Genomic DNA, 14,161 nt, shown 5'->3' with positions numbered 1-14,161 from the left:
CCAAAAGCAAAAGTGATTTGTTTACCTCCCAGTCGCGCGCGCGCGCCTGTCGGACAAGCAGTTAACTACCGAACCCCTTGTTCGAAAGCTTACGACCTATCCAGCTGCCGCTAGTACCTTCCTATTGTAAAAGGACCTCAGGTTTGTATAGTTAGGAAAAATGCAATTTTGGACAAATTGTCATATTTCCTATGAATAATGGGTATATACAGTCCATAGAAAAATTTGCAGGTAGGCGAGTCCAGGAATAGCAGCGGTTGACTGTATTCCTTGTACCTAGTCTACGCCCTCAGTGGGTACCTTACAGCACTTAAATTGGTCAGACTTCAATGCTTCTATATCTCAGCTTATCCATTGTTCATCTGATTTATGGATGGACCTCACTTTACTAAGTAAATGTCTTTAATATACAAGTACTCTACTACTTTTCTTCCTTTATTACTTACAGTATAAGTTATCAGGCAAACAGGTTCATGGGTGACAGTGTCGAGTTACCAAATTACCCCTTGTACGTACCTGCTTGTGATGGGCTTTATTCTTAGATATCTCAGATTACAAGCCAGAACCTTTTGTGAGAATTGGAAAGATATCTCATTGGTACATCATTCATCATTGACAGAGTCAACAGACTACAATAAGCCAAAGAGGGTTCCAAAGTATGAGAGAACAGAAAAGAAAACAAATACACCTGAAATTCAGTAGACATCAGCAGAGAGCAGGAATGAATCTGCTCCTAGCTTAAATATTTGAAGATCAGAGGATTCTGCAGCCGCATTGGAACTATTCTGCATTTCAGTTGTAGCCAAGATAGAATTACTGATTTGTCCATGTACTGGTTCTAATGTAGCTTGGCAGACAGAGGTTAAATTGTCAGACACTTATTGATTCTAATTGCTAGATTCCTTCTAGTTTGTGTCATTGGCAAAATGTATAATTTAAAGCTTTCCTTTGTATTTATGAAACTTAAAAATTGGATTGAAATATAAATTTCTACTGTGTGCAAATTTGTGCGTTATTAGTAAGGTGTTCATTTTGCAGACCTTCTTTAGATTTGAATGGTTGAAGTCAAGAATAGAAGAAGAAGCAGTAGGTATAGGTGAAATATCCAAGTATAATCCAATGAGGTAAGCCATTTTAAAAGATCTTTGATTGGTTAAGTGTAATGACTGTGGATGTCTTTTTCAGGACATTATAAGAGGAGGCTGACTTTAAAGTATTTAGCTCAACCCAGAAAGGTTCAGATGTCAGTAATGTTTTACATATCTTCAGTTCAATGTTGTACCAATATATCTACTACAACAGCTCTGTCCATAAAATTCTTGCAGATAAAAAATCTGTAGTTTATAGGGCTAAGATGCTGAAATTATCAATACTGTACTTTATCTATTTTATCCAAATTCCTCAAAAGGAAAAATTGTATAACAAATTACTCTTGTCTGTGGAGGTCCTTTTGTTACACATTTTGTAGTTCCTCTTCAAGTTTCCTAAGAGAGATAACAGGTGACTGTGGCCTTTTATATTACACATTTTATAGATTCTCCTCAAATTTCTAAGAGAGATAACAGATAACTGGAGGTCTTTATGTTACACACTTTGTAGATCCTTTTCAAATTTCCTAGAGGCAGAAGACATCCCTTTCATAATTATTAAGATGTCTATGTTTTGTTTCCCCTTTACTCCGCTTTGTGCATCTTCTCCCAACACTCCAGTTTAGTTCAGTCTTTGTTTATGTCCTTTCTTCCTGATCTTCAGTGCCTTTCAATTACTCTTCTATCTATGCCTTTGAGACAGCAGTCTGTTATCCAGCATCTGACCTCCACTTCTCTTAGCAGTATATGGTACTGAATGATCCTTAAGATCCCAGTGTTTGGGCTATGTCCCTAAATTTCATATATTTATCCAACCACCTTGGCATCATGCTCGGTGGTAATGTGGATTGTTCCAACTAGAACTATGAATCTCAGCATTTTGTAGTCATGTCTCTTCTAAGTGACTTTTTTTCATGTTGAGAATAACATTCCCTGTGTTTGCATTAGATTTCTATGTTGATAAAGGATGCTCATATTTACCAGTGATCCAGCAATATCTTCCACTTCATTTATGCTGTTGCTTTGGTTCTTAAGTTTATCCAAATACAGCTTATTAATCCACTTTATTGCCAAAGTAAAATATAGATGACATGTGATAAAGATGACTTGAATACATTTGGAATAAATGACTATTTCTATTCCTCATATTGTTTTATTACAAAGATATAATCTCTCTTTCTCTCTTATACTGAGGTAAAAATAAATTTTAATTTCTCGTTTGCAAAGGCCTTTGAGGATTATGCCAAGTTAACTGTACTGTACTGACAAATTGATCAGATTGCTCATGTGTTTATGAAATCCCATAAGGAAAAATAACCCTATAACTTTGAGGTAGTAAAGAAAGTTTTCACCTATATTTATGATTCTCTACCATTCAGTTCTTTTATTAAATTTTATGGTAATATAATTGAACTTTTGAGGTTTACTTAAAGCCTGTCATAGAGAGGTCAAGTAAAGTACTTCAAGCTACTGTGGTTATTTCCGATAAAATTTGATATGTTTAGATGTGTTGAGTTCTTTTCTTCATCCTATTTAGTGAAATTTTGTTGTTCCTTTGCTTTATCACTTGGAAAATTTCTCTCATACATATAATTGCCCAACTTTATCTTGTGTGTCTTGTAGTATGATTAAGTGAAAGACACTTCTTTGATCTGCACTCATATCCTTACCTCTTCAGTCAATCTGCATTCTCTCTTTGGCAAGGTGGCTTACTGCCTTTCTTGTATAGGTACCATATGGTTACTTTTTTATTGGCTCATGGAGAGAATACTATTAGATGGCTTTAGAAACTCATCAGGCTCCTACTCATAAGTTTAACTTGTGATAATTGATAATCCTTGGATTGCACACTGTTGTGACTATCTCTTCCTTTTGACAAGCTGTGGATTTCTGTTCTTGCTTCTGCTTTTCTTAATGCTCCCTTCCTCCAGAAGGCAGGTATGTCACAACTTTTGTGGTTCTTCTTTTCCGCAGTCTGCGGCCTAAGTCAGGAAAAGGCAGTTGCTTACTCAACCCTAATGTCTGTATTACAAAACCATTATTTCATTGAGTTTTCTTCAAGTCTTCTTAGTTTTTATTATAGGAAAGATGATAGAATAAGATAAAAAATATGATACTGCAGTTTTATACTTTTTTCTTCTTTCTAGATTTGAAAGACTTCCTTATTATGAGTCATCGCCTGAAAGTTTATCAAAGTTATTTGGGGAAGGAAGTCAGTTGCCTTTCCCCGTGGAGTTAGATGGAATTTTGTTTTACAATCGTGAAACTCACTACACACATGGACCAACTCCATTAGTTGGATGGCTGAAAGCATATATGCTCCCTGAAATTTTAGGTGAGTATTTGTCATGATTTAAAATAATGGCATATGATGCCTTTTTTTTTTTTTTTTTTTTTTTTTTTTATAAATTAGTGAGTGATCCCCTTAAGTTGATCAGACCTTACATCTCTGTTACTTAGCAGAATCGGGTGACTGGATCATTGATTGTTGTCAAATTTTACAAAGAAAAAAAAAATATTACTTCAGTAAAATTAAACTTGCAAAGACTGTATTCCTGTCTTATTAAAATAAAAACAAAACAAGTCATGAAACATTTTTAGCAAATATAAAATCCTGCAGTAACTAAACAAGAAGTTAAAGTAAATGAATTATGAAGAACCTTTTAGTGAATAATTTATGTATATTTCACCTCCAGGTTCTGTTTCTTTCTCTTTTGAATTACATCTCATAAAACTGTAGTTTACAATCCTCTTCAGAGATTGATTTGATTTCGGGTGTTCAAAAATCTTTCCGCAGAGATTAAATGCTTTGCCGATGGTTTGTTTCAGGAGTACCTGTGGCTGAGAAGTATGCAAAGGAGCGTCCAGCAAAGTACATTAATTTGCCAACGCATATTGAGTATGCAAAAGAGCTAAAGAAGGATAAGAAAGAAAAGGTATGTTGATTTTATATGATTGAAGTGTCTTGCATGCACTCTTTCTCTTGGATATCAAGGTCCTTCCTCTTCATCCTTTCAATGTGACCAAACCACCTCAAATCACTCTTGGTACATCTGCTAACCTACTTTATCCTTTGTTACCATTTCTACATATTGGCATTTCTTAATATATCAATTGTCTTAAGTTGCACATACTCTGCAGACAGTTCATCTCAACAGCAGCATTTGCCAACTTGACAACAGAAAGTTTAAACGAAGGTCATCTGTTCCTTTCCAGGTAAGGCTACATCAAGAAGTAAACAATGGCATGTTAAAAAAAATCAGAGTATTTCACATTGGTCGCCTCCAGATTCCCCCATGGCTTATCCCTAAGGGAAACGTTTGCGAAAAAAAAAGTAAATGGCCAAGAATTTATGTTTAGAACATGATGTGTGACCCATGATGGTGCATATAAGATTTATATAAATGGTTCCGAATTGAGAGAGGGAGTTGGGCTAGCTGGAATTAAAGGAGATTCTTATGAGGCTGCAAAGCTACCTCCTTCAGCTTTGGTATATACGTACAGCAGAACTTTCTGCAATTAATAGAGCATTATCTATTGTTCATCGCACCAACAAAAAGACATTTGTAATGTATTCGGAATCTGGAAGTGTTCTGGAAAGTCTGTACATACTATGGTCTCAATTCATCCCATCCTTGGATCCTCAAAGCTCATGAGTGGCTTTATCAAATTCCTTGGAAGCACAAATCTTTCGTTCTGCTGGGTTCCTGCCCATGTGGGGATCAAAGGTAATGAAAAAGCTGAAAAGCAAAAAGGGTATGTAATTAAAAATCATTGGATATCCATGAAGTTCCGTGCATTGACATGAAGTCTCCTATCCAAAACTATATATGCCTCGAATGACAGGAGCAATGTTTCTCAAACCTCTCCACAAATAAGAAACTGATAGCAATTAGACATAATTGGAATTTTCGGCAGTCTTCATTCATTTTTTCATAGAGATAAGAGGACTGAAATTGTTTATATAAAAAAAAAAGAAACTTCCCATCGGTCATTCCCAATTGACACAGCTTTGACAGTTGAACACATTCTGGGTTCTTGTCCAATATATGGTGTTGCCCGCAGAAAATTTGGTCTTTCAGGAAATCAACTTTCATATACGTATTTTAGGAAATTATGTCGATATCAACAACCTTGTAAAATTCTTAAGAGATTATTGTTACTATTATAAACGATTAGTTTATCCAGACATCTGAGCCTAATAAAGGCTCATCTCGGGCTGGTTATAAGAGATTAATATGTATTCTAAAATTGACTTACTTTATTAAGATCTAATTCTAGCATTTACATTAATGCTTACAAGTGTGCACTTATACTTTTAAATGTATTTTAATTTTTAAAAATTCAATTTTTAATTTAACTTTTGTATACAGGCAGTCCCCGGGTTACGACGGGGGTTCCGTTCTTGAGACGCGTCGTAAGCCGAAAATCGTCGTAAGCCGGAACGACGCTTGGAAATATGTCTTAAACTAATAAAAAGTTATAAAAACCTTACTTGTAATCCTTTGGTTACACTACATGTTGTTTCCTGTAGTTTTATGTACAACCTGGAGTTATTTTCATAAAAGAATGCTGGTTCTTGAAGGTAAAAACTATTGTAATCCTCTGGTGACACTACATTCTTGAAGTTTTATGTACAACCTGGAGTGATTTTGCAAAATCTTGAGGGCTACAAGAACAGCTGATTACTATTTACGTATCATATAGACTAATTAAAGTAAATGTATCTTTAAATAGGCTTATATATTAGTATCAACAAAACATTTCCTGCCATGAGTCAGAGGCCGTTTAATGAAACGAACACTTCTCTGTCCTATCTGTTCAGAAAATAAACATTACGTCAATCCCCGAGACCATTGTTGCCAAAGCGTCTCTCTCTCTCTCTCTCTCTCTCTCTCTCTCTCTCTCTCTCTCTCTCTCTCTCTCTCTCTCTCTCTCTCTCTCTCTCTGATCAAATTACATTGGAAACTTGACATACGATTGCCCTAATATACGAATGTTTTGAGATATAACAAAATTTGCGAAAATACAAGCTTTGATATACAACGAAATATTTGAGATACGATTTTGCGATGAGTGTTAGTTGTATAGGCGACCGATAAATGGCGTTCAGTCTGTTTGTTTGTTGGTGCTGCATGTTAACACGTCGTTGTTTAGTTCGTTGTATTTGCGCCTATTTTTCGTGTTATTTTGTCTATTTTATTATTAACCATGGGTCTCAAAGCTAAAGACAAAGCAGGTGATAAGAAAAAACCCAAGAAAATTATTTCGATGGAAGCAAAACATGAAATTATAGCAAAGCATGAACGTGGCGTTCGTATCGTCGATTTGGCAAACGAGTATGGTCGAAATCCTTCTACAATATCCACGATCATCAAGCAGAAGGAAGCTATAAAAACCCCCGAGACCATTGTTGCCAAAGCGTCTCTCTCTCTCTCTCTCCTCTCTTCCCCCCCTATCTCGTCTCTCTCTATCTCTCTCCTGTCCTCTTCTCTCTTCTTCTCTCTTCTCTCTCCTCTCTCTCTCTGATCAAATTACGTACTGGATAATGTCTCTCTTTGGATACTTCGATTTTGCCAAATATTGAGGGCTACAAGAACAGTTGATTACTATTTACGTATCATATAGACTAATTAAAGTAAACGTATCTTTAAATAGGCTTATATTATTAGTATCAACAAAACATTTACTGGCATGAGTCAGAGGCCGTTTAACGAAACGAACACTTCTCTGTCCTTAACTCGGAGCGTCGGAAGACGCCTCTCTGATCAAATTACTGGATAATGTCTCTCTTTGGATACTTGGAATTTGCGTTGTAATCTAACCAGAAACTTCGTTTTGTTATTATTACTGGAAACAAGCAATGATTTTTTCATTATTTGCGCTTTTGGACTGTTATATGTAAACTAGTATGTATTCATTCGCTCGGAAACTAGTTCCGCATATGAGGCGTCACTAAAAAACATAGAAAAATACAACATAAAAAGTGTCGAAAATCATCATAATCTCAAAATTTTTGTTGTAATCTAACCAGAAACTTATTTTTATTAATATACTGTGCTAAACTATAAAGGATTTTTATCATAGTATGCGTTTTTTAAAAGCGTCGTTAACTCGGAGCGTCGGAAGCGTCAGCGTCGTAACCCAGGACGGATTTTTCCATTGAATATTTAAGAAAAAGCGTCGTAACCTCGGAACGTCGTAAGCCGGAACCGTCGTAACCCGGGGACCGCCTGTATATATTTTTTAAATTAAATATTGTTATGTTGTTACCTTTAGGTTATCATCTTCATTTACATCTCCTTAGTCATCAAGTTATTTACTATTTCATTCCACTACCTCACTGAATGACCAAAATAGGCCACAGGGCTTGTCCCTAAAATTCATAATCCTTCCATCCATTTATTCATTCACTTTTCTTTCATACACATTCAGTATTCATTCTTTACATCCATAAAGGAGAGTGGGAGCCTTTATACATTTGTACCATGGTTTCTATTGACGATTCAAGTCCCTTTCCGATCTTTTGCAATCATTTGTATGTATGTTCTTCTGCAATTATATACGAAGGATCTTTTGGGTCATTTATTACGAATGATTAAATTTTGATTATGTTTTAACAGATGGATGTGACTCCTGGGAAAGATAAGAGACCAAAGAGTAGCCCCGCATCTGAAAATGCTGAAGAGGAAATGGAATCTGCCACCAGTTAGAGGATTTAGATTAAATCTTAGTCAACTTTGCTTTGTTTGTTAGTAGGTACATATACTTTATTGTTGATATAAATTAGTAATACTGTATATAGTAAACACTTGATGTGTATAAAAAAATTCATGTTGGTCATTCCTGTTTAGCACATTTAATGTGGTTTATTATGTTATATTACTCATTTTATGTTATATAAACTATGGTTTTATGTCATCCTTGCTCCCAGTTGCATTAGTAGGCTAATACCTATTAGATTCTACTAGATAACCTAATGTAGTATTAGTAACCTTGAGCTTACATCATGATGTGAAGGCGGTACTTGAAAGCAATATAGAATACTTGCTTCTATAAAATCTATGGGTTTTGATCACTAGTGTTGCACGGTTAACATCTAGCATTGGTTGGTAAAAGTATATGGTAAAGTAGCTACTTAGATTTTGTAAGCCTGATGGTCCACTGTTTATATAAGTTCAGTTTTTGCTTATCTTATCTATAACTCATTATCTTCAGTAAATAGCAGGCTTTGTGGAATAATATAGGCTGTAACAAATGAAAACAGATCAAACCTATTTTTGGGTTATGATGTTGTCCTCTTTCAAACTGTTCTCATGTTTGACCCATGGATATTTGTACATCAACAACAAATAATAATGACTAGGGATATATTGTGTCTGAATCTTCAACATTTATTTTCTGGATTGTTCCTTTGTTTGATTTTTAAGATTTTTGTAATTTGCTAAAGATGCTTCCTAGAAAGAACCCCATAGGGTAGTCATCTAGGAGTTAATAATGTCAACTAGTTGGTTGTTTATAGTATGTATTGATAATAATTTTTTTTACCAATTTTTCATTATATTCTTGATTTGATGCATAAAAGTAGTCTTATTCAGACGTATAAGCTCTGTACATCCTATAGAGCAGACATTTATAAAGGAAATGGAGGAAATAAGGAGGAAGTGTGGCCAAAAAAATACTAAGATTTGTGGCTGGAAACTCATTTTACAAACTAGACGATCTCCAAAAGATGTTTGATTCGAAGGCTGGAAAATTAGATTTCAAGGATGGAGATTGTTTGGACATGTGGTAAGAAAGGGGAGTTGGGGGGAGAAGCAGGCAATCAGAAAAGTAGGAGATAGCACAGGAGCAGGGGAAGAACCAGTATTGTGAAGGCCCAGAAAATCATGGAAAAAGTGTATAGGAAGATCTGGACCAAATAGAAGTTCAGACAGTGCACAGACAGAAGAGTGAAAAGCACTTGTATCACATCTTGCAAAGGGAAAAGTGGATGTTGATGATGTCTGTGGAAATTAAGATGTCTTCTCATTTCTTTTTCCTTGAATCATTTTAAAATCTGAAAGGAAATTGGGTAGAGTACATCACTCAGTAGCACACTTCTTCAATTGCCAAGAATTTAAAATGATTGAAGGCACCCTTGTCCAAATTCACCCAATTTAGATCTTGGAACCCACAGGTCTCTGGTCAGTTTAAACTTCTTGTTTTGTCCTGGATGAATTTTGATTGGGAGAAGCCGGAATCTACATCAGCCTAGAAGAGTCTTTTGAGAACTTGGTATTTGTACCATTGGAAAGGTAAATATTAATTAGCAAAGCAGAAGCATGCAGCCAAGTCACTTAATCATTGACTTAAAGATAATTTCCTGCTGAAGATTCATTTACCTAGAAATGCTATTTAAGGTTGATGTGGAGACTATTTGCTTGGTTACAGTTCCAAGTTCATTGCCTTTAGCTTCTGGTAGTCCTAGGTTGAGTTCCTTTTTGTTTTTATAAGATAATGGACTTTTTTTTTTAAAGCTTTGTGTTCTGACTTTATTTTAAAAGATGCAATGTATTAGCCTATTCTTGAGCTAGGGGAGTTGACCCTCCATGGTAACCTAATACCAGTCAAGAAAGTTGGCAGATGCTGCTCATGGTAGATCTGTTATCAACATGGAGGGACAAGAGGTGACTGGTATACTATTTATTTGTTCAAAATCCTCTTGATTAGAAATATGATGCTGTGATTTAGTCAGGGAAACATAGAGGCTTAGTATTTATTTTTTTTTTATCTGAAGATATCAACTAATACATAATTTGATTTCCCACCATGGGGATTCTATGTGACATCATTGTACTGTGCACATCTTCCCAGGGGTAAGTCACCTATACTCTGTTCAAGTGAGACTTTTTATAGTTGAGTTATATAATCATTTTAAATTTCTCATCAGTCAAGAACTTTTGATAAATAAATGGAGTGTTGTAGTAGTGAATCATCCAGAGGTTCAAGGACCTTCAGCATGTTTACCTTGTATATATTACTATGATTTGCTATTCATGTAAGTATATTGACTGAAAATTAATGGGATTTTGTTATGGGATGCAAACCATATTTCTCAGTGTATCTGAACAACAAATATCTGAACAACAAACCATTGTATTAACAATTGATTAATACAGAAACAGCCATACTTTCTTTACAAACATACATGCATGCTTAGCTCTATAATTCTGAGATGAAAGCAAAGCAAGAAATTATGTTGTAATGGGTATTAACATTACATGGGAACAAAGGACAGATGAGGCTATTGTAAAAATGCTATGTAAGTCATGAAATACTGTGAAAATGTTTTCCGTTTTGTTTAATGAGTTGGCTTTAATATTTTTTTAAAAGTAACTTACCAAGTAACTACATAGCTATAATTTCTACTTGTTCCAACATGTTATACAAACCATCGGTCCTTTACATAAGGAATTATTATCAGCGCCAGCTGAAGTGGTCGTAAGATTTAATAACAAGGTACAGTGGTACCTCGACATATTAAAGTCCCACCTTATGAAAAATTTGATTGTTCCGATACGTATACAAACCCTCGGTCCTTTAACAATAGGAAGGTACTTAGCGGCAGCTGAACCAGTCATAAGCTTCGAACAAGGGGGTTCGGTAGTTAACTACTTTTCCGGCAGTTGGCGGTCAGCTCGACTGCGCGGAGAGGAGTCACTTTGCTTTCGACCGTGTTGCTCGCCTCTCTGCCCACCTCTCGCTTTCGACGCTCTGAGTTAACGACGCTTTTAAAAAACGCATACTATGATAAAAATCCTTTATAGTTTAGCACAGTATATTAATAAAAATAAGTTTCTGGTTAGATTACAACAAAAATGTTGAGGTTATGATGATTTTCGACACTTTTTATGTCGTATTTTTCTAATTTTTTTTAGTGACGCCTCATATGCGGAACTAGTTTCCGAGGGAATGAATACTAGCTTGCGATGCGCAATGTTTATAACAGTACAAAACTAAGTTTCTGGTTAGATTACAACGCAAATTCCAAGGTTACGATGGTTTTTTATGCTTTTTAACGATATGCAGAACTAGTTTCTGAGCGGAGGCCGCATAAATTAATTTACGCTATTAAACTGTATGGTAACCATAGTCAAGGATAAGGAACGCATTCTCAAACAGTATACATATTCTTTAATACAAAACAGCAAAATATCATTGAAACATTATTTCACTTAAAGAATCCATTTATACTCTACTTAGACTTGGATATAAAAACCATAGTTTCTCTCTCTCTCTCTCTTTGTATTTTCCGACGAAAATAATCACTAATTAGTGTATTTTGATGTTTATTTTCATGACTAAATACATTTTTATAATACAAAAATGATTTACTAATTTTCAAATATTAATTTTGATTAATACTGTATTAGTAAGTTTAATAAGTTGAAATGATATCACATAATAAAAATAATAATTCTCTCTCTCTCTCTCTCTCTCTCTCTCTCTCTCTCTCCTCTCTCTCTCTCTCTCTCTCTCTCTCTCTCTCTCTCTCTTTCTACTACTACTACTACTACTACTACTACTACAAAGATGTATGGTTTTTTGTATGATAAATAAATGATTTACTATTTTCAAATATTAATATTAATTTATACAGCAATAATATCAATTCATTAAAGAAAATACCATAGTGAATTAGTAAGATTTTAGCTTATATATTTAAAAAATTATGGAAGAATGAAGGAAATCCCAGTCTTCTTTCTCTAACTCCAGGTACTAAAACTGTGAGATATATCAAGTTCTGTGACAGAAGGGGGAGGAGCTTCTGTGTTGCCATCAAGTGCTCATGAAATTTCCCCCCCCCCCCCCTCTCTCTCTCTCTTCTCTCTCTCTCTCTCTCTCTCTCTCATTTACTGAGACTCGAGATTTTTTATGTACTTGTACTATTTGTTTTTAATACTTTCAAATAATAATAATAATAATAATAATAATAACTGTAATTACAAAATTCATATGTGATAGTATTTTAAAGAAATACAATACTAATCTATCCATGTCACTTTTAATTAAGGTTAACTCTCTCTCTCTCTCTCTCTCTCTTTTGCCACACAAGATAATAATGTGTCATAGTGGTAACTCCCTCCTTCTCTTTCGCTGGAAGCGTTATAGTATTTTTTGAGAGAACAGAGAGAGATAAACACTCTCTCTCTCTCTCTCTCTCTCTTTTACCGAGATGAAAGAATTATGGTACTAGTATGTAAAATGTTTATTGATAATTTCAGTTATTTAATAATAATAATAATAAAACTGTAATTACAAAATTCATAGTTTTATTAAAAGTAATGGCTACTTCAGCAGCGTTACACTTGTAGAGATTCTTCTCTATTTTGCGAATAGCGGCTTTTTTCGGTGCTACTTAAACAGGTCGTATTTTAAAGATGAAAATGACGTTTCCATTTCACTTGTTAGGATAATTCCTCTTTCTTACAGAGATGAGAGAATTTTTATGGTCGATGCACGTGTTTATTATATTTTCAAATAATAATAATAATAATAATAATAATAGTAGTAATAATACGATAACTAATTTCAAAAGAAAATTCTTCCCTTCGTCTTTTTCTGTATCAATTTCCCTACCTCATAACTCCAGTGACACTCCGAGCTGGGAAAGTAACAATGCCATACAATGGTCAACGAATTTAATGGTTTTATGTAATCTCTCTCTCTCTCTATATTACTCTCTCTCTCTCTCTCTCTCGTCTTCTCTCGTCTCTCTCTCTCTCTCTCTTGTATTTTAATGAAAATATACAGTAATTTGTGAATACATAGTGTTGCACATGAAAAAAGTAAATTAGTGATAATTTTAGAGATACGGCCCTAAGAAAAATTGCAAATTAGTGAAATTTTCCCTGTGGACATGTTTTCAGCAACGTCGTTCCGGCTTACGACGATTTTCAGGTTACAACGCGTCTTAAGAACGGAACCCCCGTCGTAACCCGGGGACTGCCTGTAGTTAGGAAAAATACAATTTACGACAAATTGTGATATCTCTGTGAGGTCGATGGGGTTTGCCCACGAGTAGTTGCCCCCTCAACTGAACCTGTTGTTCATGGATCCCAGGTATCGGTGGGCAACCAGTGGAAAGGCGTCCAACTCGGTGTTCATGCTCTCTCATCGATTGATTCTGACTAGTGCTAGTAAGGGCAGTAGTTGGCGATTCAAGAGATCTAGGCCGCTTAAAAGGCCAGCCAGTCTCATTTGCTGATCGTCACTCTCCTCTTCCACGTAAGTGACTTAAGTATCGGGATCGTTGTCCCGAACCTTCGTGTAGTTTTTGGGACGTTCTGTTACGGCCTCTGAGAGAGAGGTCCGCTTCAGGTTCAATATGAAATAAACAAAAACAAAAAAATTGACAACACCAACACTTGAAACTGGGGATACGAATATATAAAGAAACACTAAACAACAAAGGTTTATTTACAAGCTTACTAACAAAGGTTAATGCAGAATGGTATCTCCTATTTACATAAAAAATAGAATCTCTCACTGCATGGACTGGGGGAACAGTGAAGGAATGGAAGTACTTGCCGGCCGGTTTGGCAACTCGAAACGATGGCTTCACAAAAGGAGAACTGCGATTGCCGACGTCTTCTTGACTATTGCAGCAAATAATGTCTACTCTTGATACTTGAGGGACAGGAACTTCCCAAAACCTCTAGCAGAACGTCTCTTCTCTGAAGTCTCCCCCAACGTCGAAATAACTCGGTCGTCCACTCCTGAAGATGGCTTGACCAAAATTCAACCAACTCTCGAGCAACTTTTCTTCTTAACCATCGTCCACTGATAATCTGATCTGTCTCTCTTACTAATGATCTCTGTGATTAACTGATGATCTCTGCTTCCTCCTACTTCGTCCGTCGTATTTATACGGCACTCTGGGGGCGGAGCCTACGGCGAACGTCACAGACTCCTGAGATTACCGGAACTTCTCCGAAGAATCTAGACGAGGTATTGCATCAGAAATTGCGGCGTTTCTCACGACACTTTGGCGCCTGACGAGTTCCACAACACTCCTGCCGATTCTAGAA

General features: G+C 35.6%; 1 protein-coding gene across 4 annotated transcripts in view; it reads left to right on the top strand.

Annotated features, from left to right (window-relative positions):
• LOC135225186 (snurportin-1-like) overlaps positions 1 to 8,459 on the top strand; it is a 60,464-nt gene extending 52,005 nt beyond the window's left edge. For all 4 annotated transcript variants that reach the window (XM_064264470.1, XM_064264473.1, XM_064264469.1 and 1 more), the window contains 4 exons: positions 1,039 to 1,124; positions 3,236 to 3,423; positions 3,918 to 4,024; positions 7,712 to 8,459. In XM_064264470.1, coding sequence (XP_064120540.1) covers positions 1,039 to 1,124; positions 3,236 to 3,423; positions 3,918 to 4,024; positions 7,712 to 7,801 — 471 coding nt within the window. In that variant the 3' untranslated portion in view covers positions 7,802 to 8,459. The remainder of the gene's footprint in view (positions 1 to 1,038; positions 1,125 to 3,235; positions 3,424 to 3,917; positions 4,025 to 7,711) is intronic.
• Positions 8,460 to 14,161: the final 5,702 nt, after the last annotated feature.

Source organism: Macrobrachium nipponense, chromosome 13 (genome assembly GCF_015104395.2).
Source record: "Macrobrachium nipponense isolate FS-2020 chromosome 13, ASM1510439v2, whole genome shotgun sequence".
Lineage (NCBI taxonomy): Eukaryota > Metazoa > Arthropoda > Malacostraca > Decapoda > Palaemonidae > Macrobrachium > Macrobrachium nipponense.
This window is presented reverse-complemented; position numbering and strand designations above follow the sequence as displayed.